At 42.0% G+C, this 26,510-nt stretch overlaps 1 protein-coding gene across 14 annotated transcripts in view; it reads left to right on the top strand.

Moving 5' to 3' along the window:
• KLHL29 (kelch like family member 29) overlaps window positions 1-26,510 on the top strand; it is a 391,073-nt gene that overhangs the window by 38,083 nt on the left and 326,480 nt on the right. The window contains exon 1 of one of the 14 annotated variants that reach the window (XM_040553898.1): window positions 26,210-26,271. The exons of the other annotated variants lie outside the window; for them this stretch is intronic. Coding sequence (XP_040409832.1) covers window positions 26,259-26,271 — 13 coding nt within the window. The 5' untranslated portion in view covers window positions 26,210-26,258. Of the gene's footprint in view, window positions 1-26,209; window positions 26,272-26,510 lie in introns of those variants that run through there. 14 annotated transcript variants of the gene reach the window in all.

Genomic DNA, 26,510 nt, shown 5'->3' with positions numbered 1-26,510 from the left:
TGATTTTAATATGAAAATAATAATGCTAACCAAATGCTAACCAAAATGAAAACCTTCATAGAGGAGGGAGCGGCTGTTCCTGTTGGGTGATGTTTGTAAGTGCAACCTGTCCTAATCCTTTAAGGTCATAAAGGAAGTCCTGCAAATTCTGGCTTTAATTTTGATGGTTTATCTTTGTCCAGATGTTTGTTTTTTTGACTTCTTGTTCCTGCTGCTGAGAGCGGTCCTGCTGGCTCTGTAAAAACTACATCTGTCTAACAGGCAGTAAACGTACAGCAGCTCTGGTTGCTGTATATGATTTTTCCTCTAGGGCTGTTTGTCACTGTTTTTTTTGCATAAGCACATTGCAGCAAAATCACTGGTTTATCATTCTTTGACAGTGCTTTAAACAAGCATTATTACTGATCTTTTTGATACAAAAGGTACTAATTTAAAATAAGTTTGATTATATATGGTGGGGACAGTAACTTCTTGCTGGCACTGCAAGTTGAAATGAATGCCTTACGCTGAAGAGAATCATGGGTTAAATTTTTGAGAGATTTTTCAGCTTACTCTCACAGACAGACTCTTCGTAGTTTAATGTCTGGACTTTTTTCTTTTTTTGAAATGGGGAGACTGTTCTTTCCTCTGGCTATTTTCAGTGAGCTGGTTTCTAGAATTTTATAGAGAAAGGATAATATTTAGGTCATATGAAGTAGGCTGTTGGAGTCTTACTTCAAATATACTGTAAATATCATAGCAACAGTTATGAAAGAAGTAAAATAGTCACATCTCACAGTATTTAACTGAGCTACTTGATGTTTAGCTATTAATTAAAACTATGTGAAATGCAGTGTAGTGCCAATTAGGCTCTGTGAATGAACCAGTAAATTTTTTTTCCCTTGAAGAAAAGTAACCATACAAGAAAAGCAAATGTGGGAAGATTAGAGGTTGAATATTTTCTAAATGAAATGAATTAGAGAAAGAAAATCACTTATGTTGTCCATCAGAAGTGTATGTAGCTCGTCAGTGGACATGCAAAATCTTTGGGGTCAGCAGGGACTTGAGAGCTGGGAAGTGCTGCAGCCCAGACATGCACTTTATAATACTGTGAGATCTGCAAGGAGATGTCTACATGTCTTGAATTTTTATTATAATATAAAAAACTCATTGTCAAGTTTTAGAATATAAAAACTGGCCTAGATGGGGGTTTGGTTTAGTACAGTAAGTCTCCTTGTGGCACTTGGTCAAATTAAGTTAATCTCTTCTCTATCATAAACTATCTCAAGTTACACTTTGGCTCATGGGTAAGTGCTCATTAGCAATTGGGACTTGCCAGTATCACTTTTCAAGGGCTGGAGAGACCTTCTCTGAGGTGGTGTGACGATGCAGGTTCAGGGAAGGTGAAGTCGGGCCAGAAGAGGTGCTTGCATGGCCACGTTGCCCCCATTGTCCCCATATGGGGCTACTTGAGATCCCAGACATCCCAGCAGGCCACCGACATGGAGGGGACATGTGGCAGAGCTCAGGTGATGTGCTGCAGCCTTGCTACTGGCTGCATGGAGAGAAAGTAGTGCAGGTGGCCCTGCAAAGAAAGAGGTGCACAAGAGGTTTTCCTTGAGTAGTTTTGCCTAAATCCAGCTGTAAGTATGCTCCTGAGTTGCAGGGAATCTGGCCCCAAGCCCAGTTTTCAGGCCACTCATAAAATACGGTGAAGATGTTGTCTTCTGGGTCCTGCGTCCTGTGTTTTGACACTTTGATTTCTCTCTAGCAATTGCAGGCAACAAATACAAGCAAGGACAGAGCACTTGTGGTGTTTCCCTGTGGATGACTGCTCTTTTGAGAAAGTGTGTGATATGAGAGGTGGGAAGCAAAAGGTTTTCCTTCCTACTGTCTTTCATCTTGCATTATCACTTTGCCCTGGCATCATCAGAGGGGTTGTTGAGGCAGTATTATCTGCACACCCACCGCTCTTCCCTTTCGGAGGGGCAAGAGGAAAAATGGTTTGGTACCCCACAGCTTGTGTTTGTCTTACCTCTCTTTGGGCACCTGCAGTTAAGCACAGAGCTCCCTGGGCAACCTCTGCAGTTGGGGCTGGAGTGGTACCGTGGAGTAGATGGTGCAGACTTGAAGTCCTTTTGAAAAGCAATTAAATTTACCTGTCACTTGCTATTCAAATGTGGCCAAGTGGTATGTTGATTTCTTTTTTTTTGGGCTGAAGTGCTGTTTTGTAGGAGAAGATGCTGTGCTCTGTATGCGTGTGGTTTTTTGGATACCTGCCAGGAGTGTTGTAAAGTATGAGATTATGGGACTGAGAGGTGAATGGGTTGAAGCTTACCCTCAGTGAGGCAGACGAGTGGGGAGCTCTTTAGCAAAGCCCCCACCCCTGCTCCCAAGTGATCTAATCAGGAGAAGAATGCAGGAGAAGAAAGACTGGGAGAATCAAGCCCTTGTGTCAAGGTATAAGTACCCAGTTGTGGGTTACCTTTCTGTTTCCTCACTCCCAATGCTCATCAGATTGTAAATGTCTCTGTTAAATGTATGCAAACCAGATTGTACAAAGCAATGATTTAAAACAACAACAGTCTTTCATCCTTGGCAAAACCAACAAATATTTTAAAATCTAAATTGTCTGGAAGAAGTAGTTTATCTTCAGATTCTGACAGCATTCACAGCTGAAATATATAAATGCACTCAATTCTAGCTTTTGAGCCTAGATTTAACGAGGTGCTCAGAGGGAAATCTTTGGACAGGCTTGTATAAATTGTAGAAACAGGCCACTGTATTGTCACAGATGACTATTTTTCAACTTTTGATCTATTTTATAAGTAATCATTTTATCAGGCAACACCTGGGCCTACTCTTTACCTGTCCTTTTGAAAATAATTTTCAGCAGTAACATATAATCACTGGCTGGAAGCGGAGCCCTGTCACTGATGCTACTGAATAACAACTGGTGAACATCAGGCCCCGTGTGGGTACGGGAGGCACCTACCTGCACTTCAGCTCCAGCCTTCCCGTTTATATTTCAGGTGCTGGAATAAGTTAGGGGGGAAGAAGAGGGGTGGGAGACTGAAGTGTTCTGCTCTTATCCTAAAAAGACGCGTAGGCAACGGTAAAGGAGTGGGAGCTCTGATAAAACTGCCTTTCCTCTGACACGGCACTCTCATTTCCCTGAGCGATCTGCTGTTCTCATTCACCACTTGGTAGGATGGCGATGAGAGATGTTATCTGATCTCAGCATCTTCAATTTACTTAGGAAATGAACCAGCATCTTTTTAAGACGAAAGGCATCCCTACATTAATGTGAGAATAAAATTGTTTTGGCAAGGATGTGCTGGTAAGAAGTAGAACAACCGTTAAGAACACCAAGGCTTGTATCAAATCTTAGAGCTGTTGAATTTGGTCTGTTATCTGCATGCTAATTATGAACTGAATTATCTGGAACTAAGGAAATGCACACTCAGAGGAAAGAATTTCTTCCTAAAGCGTAATCTCTTTTAAAGCCATTGTACTATCACTCCACCCCCTGACAAAGGGTCCCTCCCCAGCTTTCCTGTAGGCCTCCTTTAGGCACTGGAAGGCCTCTGGAAGGTCTCCCTGGGGTCTTCTCTTCTCCAGGCTGAACAACCCCAACTCCTTCAGCCTGGCTTCATAAGAGGTGCTCCAGCCCTCTGATCATCCTCATAGCCTCCTCTGGAGTCGTTCTAACAGATCCTTTCCAGAAACTTCTTTTTAAAGGTATTCAAATGTCCAGTTAGCTTGAAGTAATTTCAAGTGAAATCTCACACTACCTCATGTGACCAGATTATGTCAATGTGTGTCTTGTCCATGCCCCCATGGGTTTGTTTCTTATTTACACGTTGGGTGATTTTTTTAGTCTGTCTTCATCCTTGTTTGACTTGGGACTGTTGATCCTTAGATTTTACAGGCAGATTATATTCAAAATTCAAATATTTAAAAGAAATTATACTGGACAGGTCTATCCTACTCTCCCCACGTGCTCTTTAATCTTTACTTGTAACTCAACCAGCGTACCTCTCAAAGATATGTTTATCAGCGAACTATGTTCTAAAGTGTTATTAAATTGAGTGCAATGGTAGATTATTCTTCATGCATTTCACAGTGAGATCTGTGGTAGAGCCTTAAAAATGGCAGAAAGCGTGGGGGATTTTTTTCCATTAACTATTTTAAGACCATTTGTTCGAATTCAATTTTAGTTTAATTGTGCAGAATATGTGCTGACAACAGTGTTTTACTTCTGTTTTGTTTTATAATGCTAAAAGTAAGTTTCTGTGGGGACATCCTAACATGCATGGTTAGGGAAAAGAGACTTGGGCGAGCATTTCACGTGTGATGCGTGACTTGCTGCATCCTTTTTCCATGGTGAAGATGATGCTGGAGGAAACTTCCTGTTCGCTGTGGAAGGGAACATAATATCTTTTAAAATATATATATATATATATATATACGCATCTGCTATTTTGAGTATACCTTAATTTACCTCTTTTTGTCCCTCTGTTTTTCTCAGCCTAGAAGAGTTAGGGGATTTCTTTTATTGGTCATCTCTTTATCCCAGAGTTTCAACACTCTGAGTTTGTTTTCACTGGCAGCTTTCCCTTAAGCTGCCGTTATTGTATTTTTCATGCCGCTGTCTGTTGTGGGAAATGGTAAGCTGCTTAGCCACAAGTGTTTAGTTTCTGTTAAAGCCAGTGTGTTTTAAAGGGACTTGGTGTAGCTAGCACCTCAAAAGTTTGTGGGTATCTGCCCCACTATGCTCTTTCGGTGATGGTTTTTACTTTGTCATTGTAGGTGATAGCAGCTTTGTGAGTCAGGCCCCTGATCATAGATGGTATTTGACTTCAGCTTATTTCAAAAGCTTACCAGTTTATTTTCATTGACTATGTAATTCTTGTTTTGAAACTGCTTTTTCTTCTTTATTTTATTTCTGATATCAGCTGCTTATTTCTCTGAAGGTATGTGTGAGGAGTTGAATGTGTTTTTCTTTTCTTGCAGAGAATGTATCCTCACCTCTGATTTCTGCATCTTCAAAATTATCTTCCATTGTGGGAAGCAGTTGGTGTAGAGCCTACAACATGTCAATTTTGAATTGTTGGATATGCATCTTACAGTCCGTAAAATCTTTTATTGATATTGATCTGAAATTGCTGCTATAATTGTACTTGGTCCTCCAACATGGTTTTTACTTGGTATTTCTTGTTTCATCTTTTTAAAGTTTGTTTTGTGTTCTTGCTTTGCATGAAGTGATCAGATCAGATATCAGCTGCACTACACACTTTAATATCCTGGATAAGTTGAGCTACGTTTTCATTCCAGTAGACAGGTTTTTAATCTGATCTACGGGTAGATATCTTACTAGGGGAATGAATATTCTACCAAGAAGAAACCCCAGAGTGGTTCTGTCAGTCTCATGCCACCCTGACTTTTTATTATTAGTAGATGTATTCTTATTTTGTGTGTGTAGACACATGTATGAGTGTATATATATGTATATTTTATGTGTGTATATATATAAATACATTTTCAACCACGCTTAGCAATTTTGTTCTTCTCTCTAGTTGTCAGGACTCTCCAATGTAAGCAGATGTCATGGCTGAGGACACTGTCACTGTGTGTAGCATGCTGTGAGTTCATCAGCACAGTTGTCTGGTGTGCAGTATCCTATAATTGTCATTTTCCTATATCGCATTTGAAATGCAGCTTGGAGAAATTGGCTGTTAATTGGCTCCCAGTCCTTCAGCAGTTTTCAGCATTAGAAGTCCTAATTTAATGCTGCTCTTTCTGCAGGGAGGGAGAACCATTTTCCCATCCCCGTTCATCATGCCTATGATGAATGTGTACATTTAGTTATTTTTTAACTCACTCCTAGACATTGGCATAAGCTGTGAATTTTGAGAACAGACTCATCTGTTTTCTTAGTTAGTTGTATAGCTTTTGACCTTGTTGATTTCTAGTATCCCAGAGAGCTATAATTGTAGCTGGTAGAGTAGCATTCATTTTGGAAATTGCTGTTGCATTTGGAATATGCTACTGCCACTCCTCCATGCTTTCCCCAGCTGTGTGATGCTGTGCTGCTGGTAAAAGGGGAGGCGGGAGCTCTCTGGTACCCAGTTCCATCAGCCAGCCACGCCAGCCCAGCCTGAGAAGTCATTGAAGGTGATTTGACTAACCCGGGCGAGGAGAAGCTCGCGCAGTACAATAGAAATGAAACCATTACTTGGCAGATAATGATTACAAATGACAGAGGGTAGTAGCATCTTCAGCTGCTACTGACGTATCCATTCACAGAACCGTCTTCTAAGAGCTTCAGTATCCAGATAATTTCTTCAAAGACTGATTCTGAGGCATTCATTTAGCATACAGTTCATTGCAGTGGCAACGTTGTTTGGTTTATTGACCTAAGTGTTGTACTTGGTATCTCTGCTGCACTTTTGAGTCTGCAGTTCATTGCTGAGGGTTAAGTGAGAAGCCAGTGGGTATGTAGCACTGCAACTGGATTGCTTTTCATTTTATCCTTGCTCTTTGACCTTCCTGCCTTGGGTTAGCCTATACTGGAGAAAGTTGGAACCTTTGGTGTGGCTCAAAGTTCCCATGGTGTTCTCAAGTCAGTTCTGCTGTGCTGATATGCAGGTCCTTAGGAAGAGGCCATTGGCCAACACTTAAATTTTAAATGATATCCCTCTCAATGCTGCTGGGCTAGATGCTTTCCCCTGCCTGGTTGTGCTCAGTCCTTTTACACAAACCGTGTGTATTCTTGAGAGCTGCAGTGACAGTAACTTTTTCTACTTTATTTTTATCTTCTAGATCCTGCTTTGTGTGCATAGAAGGGAAATATCCATGCCTATTTCAACAGTGCAATTTTCCTGTATAGGAAGTCCTAAATGATACTGTTTTATATAATGTAGTATGGCATGCTGATCTATAATCTTCAGTCCACTGGCCAGGTCACTTGGCTTCCTCTTAGAGTCAGGGCTCCTCCTGTCATTGGATTTCTGTAGTATAAAATATAAATTGTAAAAAAAAAAAAATCTTTAAGAATGTCTTCAGAATACAATGCAAATATCACTTTAATGCTGCCCTCATTTATGTGATACGGCGTTACAGTTGAAAAAATGTATAGGCACGCATCTTCAGCGTTCCCTAGGATCGTGGACAGTGTTACATATTACTGCTAAAGCCTGTAATCACAGGTGGAGACTGCTGCAAGGGATAATCTCTTGTTGTTTGTTACATTGAGTGCTTTTTCTTTTCTTCTCCTGTTTTTTAATGAGTTCCTTTCTGAAGTAGGCTAAGCCTAGTTGTCCTTTTATCAAATCCCAGTTGGTGATCGCTATTAGCAACAAGATAACACGTTTTCACAAGCTTGCACCTGGTTTAAAAAAAAGCGTGCGCTGCTTTGCGTATAAGCTTTGTCTCTTAGGTTATAAGAGTTCAATTTGAATAGCTGATTCATGTTCTGTACTTCTGCTCTGTGAGAAGCTGTAATGTGTTTTGTTGGGCTTGCATTTCACAAAATTAAGTAACTGGAGAAGTTTTGAATGCAGAATTTTTCATCTCTGTTCAACAGTAACGATTTACAATCCTAAAGAATGGAAGGCAGAGGCTTAGTTGCCACTGAAGGTATGAAGTGAGGATTGTTTTTAAGAAATAAAACCTGGTTGATGGAGCATCTTTGATCCTTAATCAGTTAATTGCTTGGTTACAACTTGAGTTATTAATTCAGCTATGTAAGTATCCATAAAGCAGTTACTGGGGTCTTATCCAGTAGCTTTTTCTGCAGACAAAAAGGACTTCTTAAACTGAATCCAACATTCCTTAAAAATAAATGAAAAGGTATTTCATTCTTGTGAACTTGGGATCAGGTCCAAAAGCACTGGAAACAGTGAGGTGACTTAACATCTCAGCATGTGTTCTGTCTCTTCCGCACCACTTGGTTTGGGTTATCTTAATTTTCTTCATAGAAGCTGTACTGACTTGATGTAGGTAAACAGAACAGCTCATCAGTGGTAGCATCTCCAGAGCTTAGAAGGTACCGATGAGGCAGAGTCTCAGGGAATTACCTCATGTTACAAACTGATGTAAGTAAAAAAAAAAAGTATATTTTATGTTATATATGTGTTTTGTGGCACATGATCACTGAAATTTAAATGTAATCTGCAGAAAACTTAAATCTCCAGTGTTCACATATGTGGCTCTCTGCTTAGTCTTCCCATGCATATACATGTTGCAACACAGTTCCAAGTAAATACATATTTTTAGGAAGCAGAGTATATCAGTTCTGGCTGGGGAAATATGCAAAAGTTTTACTGTCTTGTTCTGGTTAAGTTGTTTTCAGAGAACTACTTAAAAATATTTTTTCTTATAAATTCCTCAAGGAACAAGCAAAACTACACCCCCGTTCAGCAGAGTGTTTGTTTGGATTTCCGTGGAACAAGTGGGAGTGAAGGTCTCTGTATCTAGTTTGGTTTGCAGCCGTCCAACAAGTATTGCAAGAGGCTTCCGAGAAGGTGCTAGATTCTGAAGAACTTCTTGTGCGTTAACTCGTATATTTGTTTCACTGGAAATTGGCTGGCAGTCTCATGCGAGCACAAGAGGCTGTCACCCTGGCACGCTCTCAATGTAGTCAGTCCCTGAGTGGGAGTGTTGGGGAGATGTTGTGTATGCTCCCTCGGGGTCATAGGAGTCATTTCCCAGCTGTTTGGTGATACCAGTGAAGAAAACAAGATAAGCGCTAACTAGTTCCACAGGGGTTTTTGCTTAGCCCTTTGTGTTGGGAAGCTGGTTGCTGTAAAATGGAGTCCTCTGGGTGAGAAGCAGCCGAGGTTCCCAGGGACAGCAGGTGAGAACGGGGTCCTGACAGAATGGTCAGGGTTGGAAGGGGCCTCCGGTTCAAGCCCCTGCTCCAGCAGGGTCACTCGGAGCAGGGTGCCCAGGCCCATGTCCAGGCAGCTTTTGAAGATCTCCAAGGAGGAGGCTCCATCACCCACCCAGCACAGAAGTGCTGCCTGATGGCCAGAGGGAACCTCCTGTGCTCCAGTTGGTGTCCACTGCCTCCTGTCCTGGCACTGGGCACCACAGAAAAGGGCCTGGCTCTGTGTTCCTTGTACCTCCCTGCAAGTGTTGATCAGATTCCCCCCAAGCCCATTTTGTTCCAGGCCGAACAGCCGCAGCTCTCTCAGCTCCTTACAGGGGAGGTGCAAGGAGAAGAGCTCTTAAACATTGTAGATATGCCCTTAGATAACTCACTACTTTAATTCATACAACTCTTGCAAGAAGTGTGAATATTTCACAGGCAATAGAGTAGCTGGTCACAACAGGTGTGGTTTGTTAGGTTTTGGGGTCCCTTCACCCCCCCAGGCTTTCTGCATGAAGCTGCCAGTGCAAGCAGCATGGGCGGCAGGGCGCCTGACAGGGTTAGGCCAGCCTACTGGTCACCACTGAAGGCACCCTTAAGTTTCTACATAACTGAGGTTGTTTTAAATGGTTGAATTTTAAACTTGGCTCAGTTCTGTATGGTTACCTCTATACCGATAAAAATAAATAGCGCTAGGACACTGGCTTGAGTGGGATTGTGCATTAGGGTGATCTTGTGTGCTCCTGGGCACAACTTTGGCCGAGGGCTTTCCCTGCCCCATGTCCAGGTATGTGTGTATGGTGTGAGGTAGAAGAGCTGTTTCTGCCCTGTATGGGAGGTATGGGAGCAGTGGCTGTGGGCACAGGCCTATTTTCCTCTGGTACCATAGCACGAACCAGGAGAGTTACCACACCGGGAGGGGGTGAGGAGTGTCCACCACCCCCCCTAAATTATGCCTTGGTAGCCTGGGGCCACAAAGGGGGGTGGAAGGTGGGGTTACAGATCTCAGACAGTGGAGGAGATTGAACCACAGATGCTCACTTTAAGGCAAGTGCTTCAACCACTGAGCTGCTGGAGAAAAGGGAATGATGCTTTTGAACTGTATAAGGGCTGGGGTGGGGGGGAAAATCTCACCCTTCTTATAAATCTCACCCTTCTTATTGTTCTTGGCGGAGGGGAAGGGAGATGAAATTCAAGGCGCTAACTCCAGTAGGGAGATCAGGTCTGGGAAGCTGAAGCAAGGGCTTACCTCCCCGCAGGGTGCCAGATTTGAAGTTTTTGTTCCTCCCCGCGGCATTTCCTGGGCTTACGCTGGACGCCTGCCTGCCCAGCACCCGATCTCCGGTGAGCCCGCTCCTGGCACGCCTCATGGTGCTGCAGCCCTACCGGGAAGCAGGGGCACTCGCTTCCACCAGCTGAACCCCTCGGCACCATGAGGTTCCTGCATGCAGCAGCCACACCTCTGAACGCTGAATCGTTGTTCGTGATCTAATCTGTGCCTAATAACCAGGAGTATTAAGGCTACTTCGCACAGCGTTTTAAAGGTGCAGTATAACTGCAGGTCCGTGTGATTTATTTATTCTTTTTAAACGTACTTTTTCTGATGTTAATTCCTCCTTAATGTGCTCAAATTGCAGCCTGAATGCATTCTATTACTTTGTCAGGTCTAATTCAAGGGCTTTAGACGTACTTTAAAACTCTTGTGGGTTTTCACCCCATTCTTGGTAGTCTATTCATCTCTGACACTTCCAGTTCCATGAAATACTGCCTTGAATTGATGAAATTAACTTTTCTTGATCCAAGGGATTAAATGTGGCTGTAAATTTTTAAGTAGAACCAGTTGCTGCTTTTCCCCATCAAAGAAAGTCTCGTGAACTTGAACGAGTAAGATTTAGGAAAAGTGTTCTCCAGGGGAAGCTGATTAGTTAATACTTAAGTAATATCTTTTTCTTTGCTCTTCCCCTGCATCTGCAGACCTGAAACAACACAAATGCTTCCTAGATTAAAACAACACTGAGTCCTTTTTATTGGACAAATATCACAAACAGTAGACCCTTTTTTTCCTCCACTAGAGTAATGGTACAGGCTTTCACAATTCCTTTAAACTTAAAGTAGGTCATAATACCCACCACTGCGTCCTCAAACTAGTATAAATCTTGGTTTCCAGAGTTTTAATTACAGTGGCTGCTCCCATTAGGTGGTCTTGTTTCATGGCAGGATGCTAGACAGCTCTCTTGCTCTAAGTCATTTATGTGGACTGCGGGTATGTCTGTCAAACCATAATGAGCAATGAAAGAATGAAGAATGTTAATTTAACTGATGCTGCTTTTGCTGTTAACGTAAGTACCACCAGCTGCACCTCATAAACATTGCTGTTTGCTTGCCTGAGTTTCGCTATTCAGCGAGACCCAGCTTGATTGATAGAGGCAGAATTAGAATGATGGCTTGCGTGTCGCAGCTCTTCTGTAGCGCTACTTCTGTGAATGCTTTTTTTGTTGCGAGAGACAGCTCCTAAATTTTAATTGCTTTTCAAACTAGCAAGTGCTGCTCGTGTCAAATGCTGATAATTGGTTTATGACATGGAGGTATTATAAATTAAGGAGAGGTCAGCATAGATAATGTGCATATTACCTGCTGGAGGAAAAATGGCTGGGGAGAAGTGACACTTGGGAGAACCTCGCCTTGGTGCGCGGGAGCTTGCAGTGCTCAAACGCGCTGCCTTAAACAATGGGCCCTGATAGGAAAGGACTGCCTGGAACAATAGCGGTGCTCCAAGTCACTTTATAATTAGAGAAATTACTGAATAATTCAGAACTCCGTGAATGGTTTTTGTTTTCCGGCCCATTAAGTGTTCATGTAAACCTTCAAAATAGAGCTGCATACCTCCTCTCACCTGTCAGCCATCATGTGTGCTGAGCAAAAGCACGTTTTGTTCCTCGGGCATGTCGCTGGGATGGTGATTAACCCCGGGGATTTGACACAGGCCACTTGTGCTCTAGTGCCAGCTCATCTAGAAGCTTCTCTTCCCTTCCAGCCCTTGCTCCGCTGATTAATGGTCTCTTCTACCACCTAACACGAAGCTGCTTCTCATTGACATCCTGTCTAACACCTTCTTTGCCTTGGTCGTTTTCCGAAGCGTTCCTCCTTTCCAGCATAGCTCCAGTCTCACTCTGTCCTGATATACCTGGTTATTTTAGATGTGACTTACTACATGTTTCTGTTCCTGCTCTGAGAGTATGTCAAGGTGAAATGCTCTAAATCAAAGTGACTGAAGTCTTAGGATTTAAATTATTTAGGATTTTAAACAAGGAATATTCATTTAAGTAGCTGATTTATTTTTGCTCTGTATTGCATCTAATTTATGTCCATAATATTCTTCAGTTAGTAATAATTCAAATGTCTTGCAAGTGAATACTTTAAATCTATACAACTCTTTGTTAATCAATAATATACTCTTATCTCTGCATACTGCTAGGCTTTAAAACTCTGTATAAGTATAGTATATGTATAAGAGTAAGTAATAAGAAATTTAAGAGCTACAATATTTAAAGTAGACTACTTTTAAATGACAACAGGCCATACTTTGGATATTTTTCTGGGTACCTGTGACCAGTGTAGTTACTTGTTTTAATTAGGGTTACAGGAGATGCAAAGGGAGGCAGCACTAGTGGCTGGGAGCAGCAGAACCTGATGGCTATTGCACAAGACCGGGGTCTGGTGCGTGAGAGGGATGACAATTGTGGTGCTCCCTGCTTTCTCATGCGTGTCCCACCAACAAGCAGTGTCTTACTCTACCTCTTCTGACGGAGCCTTCAATGCTTTATGCAGGTTGGATTCCAACTCTTCTGATGTCTTTGCTTTATACAGGTTGGAGTGAGTTGGATCCCTAGAAGGATTTGGGTGCTGCTTTATTTAGTTTCTGGATTGCAGAGCCGGATTGTAACCCGGCTACTTTTGACTAGTGCAGTTCTGGCACATATGAGCACACAACGGTCTTGGAAGCTTTCAGGTCAGGTAGAGAAGAAGCCCCACAGAAGCGGCCCTTAAATCATATCAACACCATGGATGTAAGCTTGTAAAGCTTGCGAAAACTCTATCTTCCTTTGGTCACAATCTCCACTATAAGCTGTGCATCTTTTAGGTTTTAAGAGTTTTTCAGTTTTATTGATTTCAAGAATTACATAAACACAAACTGGTAGTGTCCATGCGCTTAGGTGCTGTAATGAGGCTTTTCCAAAAACACTTGTATGTACTTCTAGGGACCTAAACCGGTTATTATATGTCCCCATGCCTTCAAGGCTATAAAGCCAGGCTGTAATATCTTTCTATCCCACTTGGTTGTCTGTTTCTAGCCTGTGACTGAGAAATTAGCTTTTCTTGGTCTTATTTTCAGTGAATTGGTCCCAGTACAGAAAATAATCTCTGAACAACTGCTGGCTATGTTGAAACAAACAATCAAAAAAAGTAATTTTGTGCAGCCAATACTGAAAACTATGACTTCATGGGAAAGGATACAGAAGGAACAGATAGAACTAGAAGCACTTCAGCAGTTATGAAAGTGTATGTGTAGGTATATACTTAAGCTTTATGATGTTTAAATGTACAAGTGTGGTTGAATTGACCTCAGATGGCTAGGAAACTTTTTTTTATAATTTTAGGATGTTATTCTTTTTCTCATTCATTTTGAAAAGAATTCACGGATATCACTTAACTTTGTCTAAACCCTTATATTCAATTTAGGTTTTAATATTATGACTTTTTAAATTACATTTGAAATTATTATACTTTAATCCTACGAAACTGAGAACTATTTATTTTAATACAGCTTAGTATGAATTTGATTATGCTTGCTTACAGGCAAAATGCTTTCACTGGTTTATTTCTTAAGGAAGGAGGGAGAAATATTTTACTCTCCTGTAAGAGTATTTCCATTTTAGTGGACATCTAGAATTATTTCAGTTGTAGCCACTAAAAGCATTTCTGCCATAAATGGCAGTCATTGTAATGTGTCCAGTATTAGTAAACAAAATTCTCTTCACATTTCATATCATTTTTTAAAGCATGAAGCTTCCATTTGCTGTCTGGGTCTTTTTGGTTACTTTTTTCCGCACTTTAATGTGTTGTGAGCAAACCGAAGAAAAGATGTGCTGTGTTCAGACACTGTTCCACTGGCAGAATTTGCAGCTTCAGCCTAAGCCCCATCCTCTGCTGGGCTGATTCCCCACCTTCTTTCCATTCACATCATTTGGCCATCACAAGATTTTGTGTGGATCTGGTGAAGCAAATAGATTCTTTAAACCATGTCAGCATGCAGCAGCTATCCCAGCACATCTGGAAGGGGTAAGAGACCAAGTGAGTTATGTGGAGGTGACACCAGTGGGAGTTTACTGAGTCTAGTTTCAGAAGAGACTGCTATAGTGGTAAAGTGGTATATGCAAGTATATGGATATCTTTTTTTCCTCCTTAGGGAGAGACTTCTTTTCTTTAGAAGGAAGGAAAAACCTTAAGGCAGTAAGTCTGTATGGGTTTTGCTCACCTCCTGTTTATAGCCTGGAGATGAGAAAATGGTCATGGAGGTACACCAGCCTTTCTGCTCTTCCTAGAACTTGTGGAACATCTGGACAAGAGGTAGTGTTATGTATCCACATGGAAGCTGTGAAGTCAGGGCCAAATGAGTGAAGCTCCCAACTTCTGTGATCTCTCTCATGAGTTTGTAACGCCATTTCCTCTTCTTGCCATCTGGCATGGTGGAAATTTTGCCATAAACAGATCTACTGTAGTAAGTGTGCTTCAGTGGATTAAATATTTCATGTTTAAAATAGAATGGTTGGAGGAAGGTTTTTTTTTTTAAAACCTGAAGTAACAGGCTTCATTAGGTAAGCAATTGGCAAGTAATATTTTTCTTTTCAACAACTCCATTTACCCTGTGTTAATTTTGATCAGGATTCCAGGTAGACTCCTTAATGTACTACTAACCATTATTTTCTCACCTAGTTTGCTCAGTACTGACAGATAATAGATGATCCTATTACAAATAAATTTGACACTGCATCCATGAAAATGTGAAAATTGGAGTCTCTCATCATTATTTAAAACGTGTGCTCACTCACTCAAATGAGGTATAAGAGTCTACTTTGGAAATAAAGTAGGCCAGATTGCTGGAAAGGCTGCTTCAGTGTCACACAGGTTAATGTAGATGTATTATGTATTTATATAGCCTATAGGAGGATAACTTTTTAGCAAATGATTTGGACTGAACATGCACTTGATCAGGACCCTCATTAATAACCCATGGCTGCACTGTTCTCATAGTGAGAAGTTACCCTTGCAATCATAAAGATTAATTCTGGGGCTGTCTATTGTAGTTTGGGAGAAAGAATCCAAAGAAAGAGAAGTCGTGTTCAGCGGTGAACAGAGATCCATACAGACTGAGCTGTAGCTCGGGATCCTGCACTGTCCCTGACGTTTTGATTAGGACTGCCTTTCCTTTCAGCCACAGTTCTGGAAATGGGGACAGATGTCTTTTCTCTGCAGGTGAGGGGGGTGTTGGTTTTTGTTACGGCGAGGTGATTTTTACTAAAGACAGTCAGCTACCCAGAAAATGAAGTGTCTGGAATGTGTGCTCACACCAGCAGCACCTCAGGGAGGGCCCCGTGCTGGACTGTGACCTCCATGCACCAGATACTTGAAATGAGCAACCTGTGGGCATCACCTCCTGCCTGAATTGAGGTACTGTAGTCAGAAGGTAGTAACTAATATGCTGTTGCACCTAGTAGGATTTGGTGCAAGGGAGGAGGATGTGGTTACACAGGTGACAATGAACAATTTTACTTGTAACTTTATTTCCCCCTTTTAGTGGATGATCAGAGGTCAACACATTGGAAAGCCTTTGTAGCATGGACACTTTCAGTTGACTTGTCTTGGCTCATTATAAAATTTCAGAGCTTACACTGGCCTTGCACATCTCTGAATCTGTGCTATTGCAGGTGCCACGCTGCACCATGAAACAATTTTGATAGGCCTTTTTCCTCAACATCGTGTGCCTGTAGCATGGCATTGAGGTTGTGTAGCTCCTAAGGGAAATGGATGTGGTCTAGGACCAAAGAGTTGTCTGCGCTGGCTGTATGAAGGCAGTCAATGTTCTGAGGCTCTGCGCACCTCGAGTACTGTGTTCAGTTTTGGGCCCCTCGCTACAAGAAGGACATGGAGGTGCTCGAGAGAGTCCAGAGAAGGGCAACAAAGCTGGTGAGGGGTCTGGAGATCAAGGCTTACGAGGAGCGGCTGAGGGAGCTGGGCTTGTTCAGCCTGGAGAAGAGGAGGCTCAGGGGCGACCTCATCGCTCTCTATAGGTACCTTAAAGGAGGCTGTAGCGATGTGGGGTTTGGTCTGTTCTCCCACGTGCCTGGTGGCAGGACGAGGGGGAATGGGCTCAAGTTGTGCCAGGGGAGGTTTAGGTTGGATATTAGGAAGAACTTCTCTACTGAAAGGGTTGTAAGGCATTGGAATGGGCTGCCCAGGGAAGTGGTTGAGTCACCATCCCTGGAGGTCTTTAAAAGACGTTTGGATGTAGAGCTCAGTGATATGGTTTAGTGGAGGACTTGTCAGTGTTAGGTCAGAGGTTGGACTAGGTGATCTTGGAGATCACTTCCAACCTGGATGATTCTGTGAATTGTGCATACAGTGAACAAGGACCATAAAACCTCTCTTACATTGGGTAAGGAGAACTTAGATGAAGGTGCTGATGGAATGGGGAGCTTGTTTCCTGGAAAGTGTATCACCAGAGAGCTGGAGCTGTGGAGGAGAAGGCTTTTCCACTAATCCTGACATCACCCTCAAGGTATGAGGATAAAGTCACGGAAGTAAATGGCAGCATTCCCAGAGCTGGAGTGTGTTTGTTGTATGCACTGCCTAAGTGAAGAAGTAGGTGCGCGATGGGCTTATTCAAAGCATTTGATGACAGGATGCAGGACACTGCCTGGGGCTGTAAGGCAAATAACGGTAGTCTTCTCCACGGGTGCTATCTGAGGGTTTTTTAAATTAATACCTTCCCGATTGCGCTGGTGCTGGTTTGTGAAACAAGAGCAAGCTCTCTGCTATCTATGTAGCTGCTGAATTCGGGCATGTTTTAGTCAGAGCTATAAGCAAGCGTGTCAAGGGAAGCACCGCAGTTCTTCGTGTGGAATATTCACATCTCTTCACGTTTGGTCAAAGCACCGTGAAGACAGCAGTAACTTAATGACATGAAATGACCTGTTCTCATGCCTCATTCAAAGTAGTTATGGGATACTGTCCACCAAACTTATCGATACAGCTTGCGAGCTGGGAAGAGCTGGAACTAGCACTGCTCTGGTGCCCCCACGCATGCGACTGAAGTTACATGATTGCCAGGAAAACACGAATCCTCTAGGGAAATGCTTTCCCTACGCTCATCTGGCATGCTGGCGTCGAGGCCGTTGCGGAGTGCTTCTGACTCTTCTCACAGAAGGTTAGCTCTTAGGCTACCCACTGATGAAAGTTTCTCAGCACCATATGTAAAGAGCCCAAACCCTGTATTTTTACGTAACTTAATTCTTAAATTAAATCTAGCAGCTCAATTTGAACAGCACGATCGCCTCACTCAACTGAATGAATTCTGTGATAGTCACACATGTTAAAATCACCAATTACATCAGGAGAACAAATTCTTGCTGTGAAGGAATCACTTTTTTTCTAATTATTCTCATGGAATCAAAAGTTTGATTGACAGTAACCTGCTCACCTCCTACACTTCCTTTTCTGTCTTCACTTGCTTTTTTCCCTTTCACTAAAGGGGATCTTTTGTAACCGATCTGTTTATTCTGTTGTTTCTTTGGGGATGACAAATTAAGCTACAGATCTTTTTTTAGTGTTGTAACTGGGAGGTGGAGAGAGGAGATTGAGCTCCATCATGCCAGTGTGCTGCTGGCAGTCAGCTTCGGAAACTGGTTCATGGCTTTGGAAAAGTGGCCAAGATCTGTGCCTCAAAGGTGCAAGACTTTGAGTTTTGTCATCCTAATATTGATTCGGGGCATAATAAATGGGATCGCTGATAAAGGATTGAGCAAGAGAAATATAATTAGTGCCAATCAACGTGAGCTTATAGAAAATAGATCCTGTCAAGCTAACCTGATGTCTATTAGGTGTTTTTTAATGTGTTTGCAAGTTTAGATGATAAGGATAAGATTTGCTTCTATAAGGCATTTGACTTGATAACACCATTTTGATTAAGAAGTTAGCACAAAATAACTTGATGTGACATATGTGAGTGGTGAAATTGAGCTTTCCCAACTTCAGCCTTTTAATGTTGGTGTCTCGCTCTGTCCTGGTTGTCCTAGGCTCCCTCTGAAGTCAGTGGAGAGGAGGAGAGAGGGCTATTGCTCCCCTCCTGAGTTGATGCCAGAGGAAGGTGAGCCTGTAGGACAAAACTCTTGCGTTGCCTTTTTCAGCAATCTTTGTGTACATCCGTAGCAGAACTTCAGGGAGGCTGTACTAAATCTGGGTCTGACCCTACTGCTGATGCTCGCAGAGTATTGTGTTGAGTTGTCTGCATCTCAAGGAGCCTGGTGGTAGAAGAGTGATGGTGATGGCTTAGGGGTGGAAGAGCATGCCTTTAACCCACTGGGGTTTCTTGCTGGCACTCATTACCCAAGTGAAGAGAAGAACTGATTAACTTCTTTTACGTGGGAAACTTTAAGAAGGGAAGATTCTTCAGTCTGTTGAACAAAAATATAACAAGATTCATTGTCTAGAGATGAAAGCCAAGAAAATTCGTAATAAGAAAAAAACAGATTTTGACAGTGGGAATAATTACTAAAACCTTTCACCAACTCCCCCAAGGCATCTCTAGAAATTTGGTAATCATGACAGGACTCTTATAATTTTTGTTCCTGAACAAGGCAAGAAATTGAGTCCTGTGCTTTATTTGCAAGAGGATCAGGCGAAGCTCAAAAGAGGGCTGCTATGGTTATCTAGTCCCCAAATAGGGTTGGTCCTGCAAAGAGGATAGGGCTCCTCTGTTCTGTGGTCAACTTGTTCCGAAGTGGGTCAGAAAATGGAGGTTGTATTTAAGGAATCAGGTGACATCTGTCTGTCCTCACAGCTCCTCTATGTAGACACACACAACTTTGAAAACCTTTGGGGAATACAAGGATGTTGCTGGCCATACCACACGGTAGCAGCGTTACCACCCTGGCTATATTTTTCCCTTTCCAGACTACTTTGCTCTTAAATATCGCATGAGGATGTTGCATTCTCTTGGGGTATAGTCATGTTGATTCAGATTGCAAGCGAAACTGTTGCTTTTGCCCTTTTGAGTACAGGCTGTTCTTTCTGAGCAATTGATATTGTGAGCTCCCTTCCCATTTTGCAATATTAGACCCAACAGAATGAGCTTTTTGGTTTTTTCTTCCTCCCTGCTGTCGCTGGTACATTGTGAACCAAGTGCGGTTCCTGTTGTCTGCTCAGTCTGTCTTCGCGTTGTGCGAGGTTTCACATGAGCCACAGAAAATCCTGTTATTTCCTTGTAAGAGCAACTGTCCTGGCTGTTGTCCCTGTCTATTCCTGTCCTGGTCTCCAGGACCCCTCCTGTGTGACAGCATTCCTCCTGCACTACAAAAAACACGATGCGTCTGTCTGCACATCACCTGCCATTGGTTGTGCTACCTGATTCATGAAAAAAAAACATCTGCACATGGCAAAACAACAGATTTGTTGTGTTTCTACTCTTTCTGTTGATATTTTTTGGACAAATATCTGCAGGAGATCTTGAACCACAGAAAGTTGGTTCATGATGTCAAAGGAGTTGAGGCCTTTTTAGCCTAAAATGCTTCAGTGCTTTGAAGTGAAGCACTGGAATTGAGGAGATATGTTAGTCAACCTGTCCTAAAATTTCCAGACTTTTAATTCCAATGCCTTCAAACCCTTTTAGAAAAAGGTATCTTTGCTAGTCTTTGCTTCAATAAGGAAATAAAAGATCTTTCAACGCATGTTCTTTCCTATTACCTTCATCAAATCTCCAGCAAAGCCAGTGGACTTCAATGAATTGTGAAGAAGCCAACTCCACTTTAAGGAAATCTGCCCCTTTTACCAGACTGTATGTATTTGTCTTCAAAGAAACCTCACTATTCAGGTGAACAGTTTTGAACTGCACGTTGCAGATACATTAGAACTCTGCATTCGTTTGAATAAGCAGCCTTTTCAGCAGTCTTTTTTACATGTGAATATTATGCACATCTCTTTTGAACTCCACGTATCTCAGTAGCTTTCCTTGAGCTTTTCCTGGGGAATAAAAATTAAATAAACCTAGAATGAGTAAGAAATTCCTATTTGTATCATCACATTTATCTGGTTGAGTTTTTTGCTACAGAATACCACGTAAATTAATGTTGTGTAGATAATGAAATAATGCGTTTGACATGGTTCAGGGTAGTGAAATACATTCTTAGAGGACAGGATTTTAAAGCATCAACTAAAAGACATTGGATGAAAAAGATGAGACATAGGCTATTGATGCTGGATGTCCGATCTTCCAGGTATATAAATCTGTGCGTGTTATTAAGCTCTGATATCTATGTATCTTGCAGCATTTCCAAGTATTTTTGAAAAAAAAGTGAGTCTCTGTAAAGTATCTTGGCAAACTTTGCCATAATTGCTCATTGCATTTGAGTTTGCAAAAATAGCTTTGTTTATGATCTGATATTTTTAATAGCATATTTCACTGTTTCCATTTAAACTTCGAAGTGACATCTTTCTTTTTCCCTTTTAAAGAGCAGCATAATCCAGATGCCTGTCAAGAGTTGTTGATGTAGCATTTTATGAGTAATCCTTCTGTTTGAGTTTTTTTTGTTTTGTCAGAAACGTTTGCCAAGCTCTTATAAAGCTCCCCACGAATATTATTGATGTATACTTCCTTTTAAAGAAGTGATTATCCATGCAGGCATGCAAACCAAACAGTTCTAAAGCACAAATGTTTTCTCAAAAGCTACGTAATGTCATAGGAGGAGTTAATTACTCTCTGTAATGGAACAGAGGGGTACCAAGCTCAAACTGTGTTCCTCTTCCATTTAGCCAGCTTAATTCTTCGCTGAAGCACAGGTCAGTGTTCTAGTTTTTGGAGACTTTTTCAGGAGTATTACACCGAATAACCTTGGGGTTGCTGTCAGTCTGTCTAAATCTTTGAAGAGATGTTAATAGTTGCTGGCCTGCTTTCAGAGAGATGAGTGTGACTGTGAGGAACTAAAAGTAAAACATACCAAGTAGTCTTAGGAATTCAGCAATTATCATTGCAAACCCAGAGCTGCTAGACGGTAAACCCAACGATGCTCTCGTTTGGTGCCACTACGAAATATTTATATAAATAACTTGCACATTAAGCATGTACAGACATCCTCCCCTCTGGTCACCTTTCTCAGGTGACGACTCAGTCTCAGGGGCACTGCATTAATTCTTTCAGACCATGATGAGAACAGGCAGTTCTTCTCCTGTGCTTTTCCTGAGCACTTCAGGATCCTCTCAGCTTGCAGATCTTCTGGGGTCTCCAGACATGGCAGTGTTTTAGCCTGCAGATTAGTAGTTGTCTGGTAGGGAAAAGATTTGTAAACTATGCAATAAATGATAGATCAGGGTCAAAGGATCTTTATGTGGGCATCACTGTGCAGAGCTGTCAACCTTTCCCATAAGGTTGATGAGGTCAAGTGGAGTTTTGAAGGCTTAGCATCATCCTTCAGTTTCATCCCTGTATTATTACTTTTTGCCTGTCCCAGCCTGTAATGCTTGGCTGTGGCTGCACATAACTTCAGAGCCTACGTAACTTCTAGCGGGATCCATAATTGTTCCCTTTCTAGACCACTTTCTCAGTTTGTGGCAACAGTAGAGGTCATAGCAGGTGGTAGGGAGATTTTCCTTGGTACAGCTGGAATAGCTAAAATACAATAAAGATGCTGGGATTGCACAGCTGGTAGTCCCCAGCCTGTGCAGTATTGAGAGCTTTAGGAATGCCAGCCTGTCCCTCCCTCCATGCCTGTCGTAATTCCCAGTTGTACTACGGCTGAGAAAGGCAACTTTTTTTGTTGTTTTGCCAGATACACGGCTTATAAGAACCCTTCTTTTACTGCTTATAAAACCACTTAGGCTCCCTACTAAGTGTTTATATGGGAGTCTTTTTTTCCCCCCTATTTGCTTTCCTTTGCCTTCCTTATTCGCAAAAAGCGTTTGCTTCAGCTGTGCCTCCCTCAAGTGTTTTTTCCTTTATGTTGCCCCTGCCCAAAGCTGTGGTGTGTGGTATAGGGGCAGGTGTCTGCCGTACATCACAGCTTGTAAAGGGCATTTCTAAAGCACTTGCTGCTTCACAGTTGATCTGTAGCTTGTCTGCACGGGCAGGCTTCTGTAGAAGCCTTTTGCATAAAACCTTTTCTGATTAATTAACCTAAAATAACTGTCTCTGTGTCCTTGGTTTTATCCTTCCTCTCCAAATACTCTCCTGACTGTCACAGCTGGATGCTGCACAGTGCATGGCACTGCTGAGATCAGTGCCTTGGGTCCCTGCTGCAGGCTGCAGCACGAACTCTGTATCGGGGAGCTCTGAAACAGGCCCCGAGGATTTCTGGGCTGCTCCCTGCTTTCCAGGACTCTGCACAATGTAGAACAGCAAAACATAAGTCGCTACCTACTCAGAGACCAGCTTCAACCTATTTTCTTTACTCTGTCTTCCTTCCCAAAGAAGCTCACTGCTTCAGGAAGGAAAACTTCCTTGAACCCTTAATCTTGCCAGTCGTTGCTCAACACCTTTGGCTTTGTTCTAAAGATACAGCCTTCCACTCTGCTTTTCCCTGCGTTTTGGAAGCTGTTCAACTTCCTCCTGGCAAGTGCAGTCGTATCGCAGTAGACAAGTGGTTGCTAATGCTCTCCTGCTTTGTTCTTGTCTTTCCTTCTTGTTTTCTAGTTCTGCAGGTGCTGTGCAAAGTAAGGCAGATCTCCCGATGGCTGGTCCTGTTTGGCCCAGGAAAGCAACGGTTTTCCACAGCTCTTGTTACAGTACCGAGTTGTTTAATATTGTTCCTTGTTCCTCAACTTGCTTTAGATCGTGAGGATATTGTTTTAAGTCTGTATACACTTCTCACACCTTGTGCAGCTCTTGGTAGGTGAGCTGGTCTGTGTTACTGCCCTTGGAGCTCTGAAAGATGGTTTTGCTGCATTAATTTTTTTTTGACTTGACATGTGAAATCATTCTGTCCCTTACCATTCCTTGGCGTTTGGAGACTTCTTTTCTAATATACTTCTTAAAGAGGAAGCAAGGTAGGCTTTCCATTATCTGTGTGCTATCGCTATAGCTCATCATTTGCTGGGGTAGAATCATTGTATTTTACCCATCCCAGAAGAGCTGATATTTGGGGGAATCCCAGTGATACACTTTCTTTCTGCAAAAGATCCAGACCTTCTCTTAACTACCCTAGCATCTCCGCTTATTGCGTTTCTTCGTGAAGAAGCTTGGGTTGATGAGGTAGGTGAGTTCACACCAACTTCTTAGATTGCATTTTATCTGGATGTAGCGTCCTGAAAGCTCTACCCCAAGCAAAGAGTTGCTAACTTCATGGAAGTTGCTACAATGATGGAATGTCTAAAGCTGATGTCTGGTTTCCAGTATATTGCTTCAGGTCTTTTTAATTTAGAAGCTTAGGTACTGTACAGGATATATGACTTAACCTGTTTTGAGGCTGTTAGGTTCCTAAAGGAGAGACTGGCCTTTGCGAGATACCTTCAGCTTCATAAAGTATTGATGTAGGGAAGCAAGTCTCTACCTTCAAAGACAGTAAACTATGATTAGAGAGGGCAACTCTTGGTTTTAGATGCTTAAAGCTTCTTGCTTTATTTCTGCATTTTCCAGTTTCAGTGTTTTTATTCTAGTGGTTCTGATTTGTCTGCCAGGCGTTACTCTCCTCCCTCCCCCTCAACGTGAACTGCAGTTAAGTTTTGATAATACCAAAATCCTTTCCTACAACACCCAAGCTTTCTTAAAGAAGGGGAAAGAAGCCACCCAAAGCCTTGTAAATGTACATTGCACTATGTTAGGCTGTAAAGACCATTAATTCTTTGTGTTGTCCCAAGTAATAATTTTGACTCCTCTTTGGAACCGTGTGTCCGTGAGGAAGGAAACAGATTCTAAACTTCATCCTGCCTTGTGTACCATTTTCACAGTGATGGATTATTGCTTTTCTTGTTCCTTTTTTTCCTTCTGATCTTTTCTTCAAATATCCCGTATCCAGCTGTGAGGTGTGCTTTGCTTTCCCCTATGGCACTACTATCTAGAGTTTACAGTAACTCTTTGTAGATATTCTTCATGTCTTTCATTTCTGAGGTAGGGAAAGAAAAAGTTTTCCTTAATGTAAAACTGCTATTGGTCTATTAGGTTAGTCCTCTTCCCTATCAGAAACCCATTTCACATTTTTTTTTATTGCTGTGAAAGGCTCTTCTTGTGTTCTACAAGGTCTGTGCTTGCCCGTGAACGAGAATCCCGAGATGGGTTTGAGAAGTGGATGTTTCCCAAAGGAGAGCTTCCAGTGCAGCCTTGGCCTGGTGTTGCCCTTGGAGATGATGGGGTAACTGTGATACGATGATTCACTATGCAAAGGAGAAATGACTCCCTTGAGTTTTTTCTGTCCTTTTCATAAACTTCACCATGAAAACAGCGCTCTATGAAAAACAGAAAAACAAACCCAACCAAAAAAAAAAGCTTCTATTTTTGCTCGAGCCTTCTCAGGCAGTTCATGACAAATTCTTTAGGCATGTTGCAAAAGTCAGGAATACTCAGTTGAAATGTCTCGGCAATGCATCTGAGAAGCATTATATAAATAAATAGACCAGCTCTTTGAGAAGCCTTAACTCCAAAATGAGTCTAACCTTGTAAACAAAGCAGGCTAACGAGGAGAACGTAGCACTGCATGACAGAAGATGGGAACAGAGGGGGATAATGCAGACTAGACACTTCTCTATCTGCACTGTCCCCAGGCCTTTCATGTGCTCGTTACTTTGTCTTGCTTTAAGAAACTAACCTGCAGCTGGCTAGTACTTGTGGAGGGATCTGTTTTTTTCCTGCACAAAACAAGAACTAAATTGCAAATGGTTTGTCTGTTTGCTCTGAGATGTCTTTTGGGTTGTCAGCTGGCCCTACTCCCATCACTTTATACTCTTTGTAATGGTATATTTTTCCCCCCCCCCTTCCCCTTTGTACTTCTTGCACTGCAGTCAGCTCTCATTACAGGCCATTGCAATGTGATTTGATCAGCTCATCAAGCCAAAGTTGCTGTATACTTCATTTACAGAATTCTGTTGGAGTCTATTGGTTGTGTTAAACTCTCCTAAAGTAATATATCATGGCCCAATGGAGCTCATGGCTTGACAGACCCACTGAGTGACCTTGGATCCATTACATGGTTCTTCCACATGCTTCTGTTTCCTGTTAATTTACCATCCTCACCTTTTGGACCATCACAGAATCATCTAGGTTGGAAGAGACCTCCAAGATCACCCAGTCCAACCTCTGACCTAACACTGACAAGTCCTCCACTAAACCATATCACTGAGCTCTACATCCAAACGTCCTTTAAAGACCTCCAGGGATGGCGACTCAACCACTTCCCTGGGCAGCCCATTCCAATGCCTAACAACCCTTTCAGTAGAGAAGTTCTTCCAAACATCCAACGTAAACCTCCTCTGGCACAACTTGAGCCCATTCCCCCTCGTCCTGTCACCAGGCACGTGGGAGAACAGACCAATCCCCACCTCTCTACAGCCTCCTTTAAGGTACCTGTAGAGAGTGATAAGGTCACCCCTGAGCCGCCTCTTCTCCAGACTGAATGGTTTTCTTTTAAACTTGGTCAGGCTATTTAAATGTAGCAAGAGTCATACAGATATTCTGTAATAATATGGTAGCAGGACAGGGAGATGTCTTCCGAGAGGTTTTGAGTGGTAAGCTTTCTTTGAGCGGTAAGCTTACTATAGCTTGCAGATAGGATTGCTCTACTAACTCAAAATATTATAATTACACAAAACATTAAGTTTACATAAAATGAAATTTACATAAAATGAAAGAAGCTTAAGCTGAGGTGATGGGAGAGAAACCCGATTGCTTTGTTCAAGGGGAGTGCGCTGTGAACTTAAAAATTAATTTATATCAAGTCATTTACTCATCTGCATTTCTCTTGTCACTGTAAGAATCTTCTTTGTAGAGCCTGAAACTCCAGTGCTAAAAATGTGAAATCAATAGGTACTGTTATATCCACTTAAAAAAAATATATTGTATTGATTTGCAGATAATAACAGCAGTTCATTCTTGCAGGATTACATTCCACTTCCTGTCACGGAGATTACTCCCTTATACATTAAATCTGAGATGGAGAACATAGGTATAAAACTGCTTTACTTTAATGAATAGTCATTTTAGTCTGGGCACTAAAATGAGATATTTCTTTAAGTTTATCTCTAGGGATTATTTTTATTTCCTGGGCAAACCCTGTGTTACCAAAGACTCTAGAACGCTATTAAACTTTTAAATAATCGTGCCTTGCCTCGTTCTTGCAAGTGCTTGAACTTGTCCTCTCTTTGATAGCAACTAATTAAGCAAAATATCATGCTCTTTCTGGTC

Source organism: Cygnus olor, chromosome 3 (assembly GCF_009769625.2).
Source record: "Cygnus olor isolate bCygOlo1 chromosome 3, bCygOlo1.pri.v2, whole genome shotgun sequence".
NCBI lineage: Eukaryota > Metazoa > Chordata > Aves > Anseriformes > Anatidae > Cygnus > Cygnus olor.
Note: the sequence above shows the minus strand (reverse complement) of the source record. Positions and strands in the feature narration are given on the sequence as shown.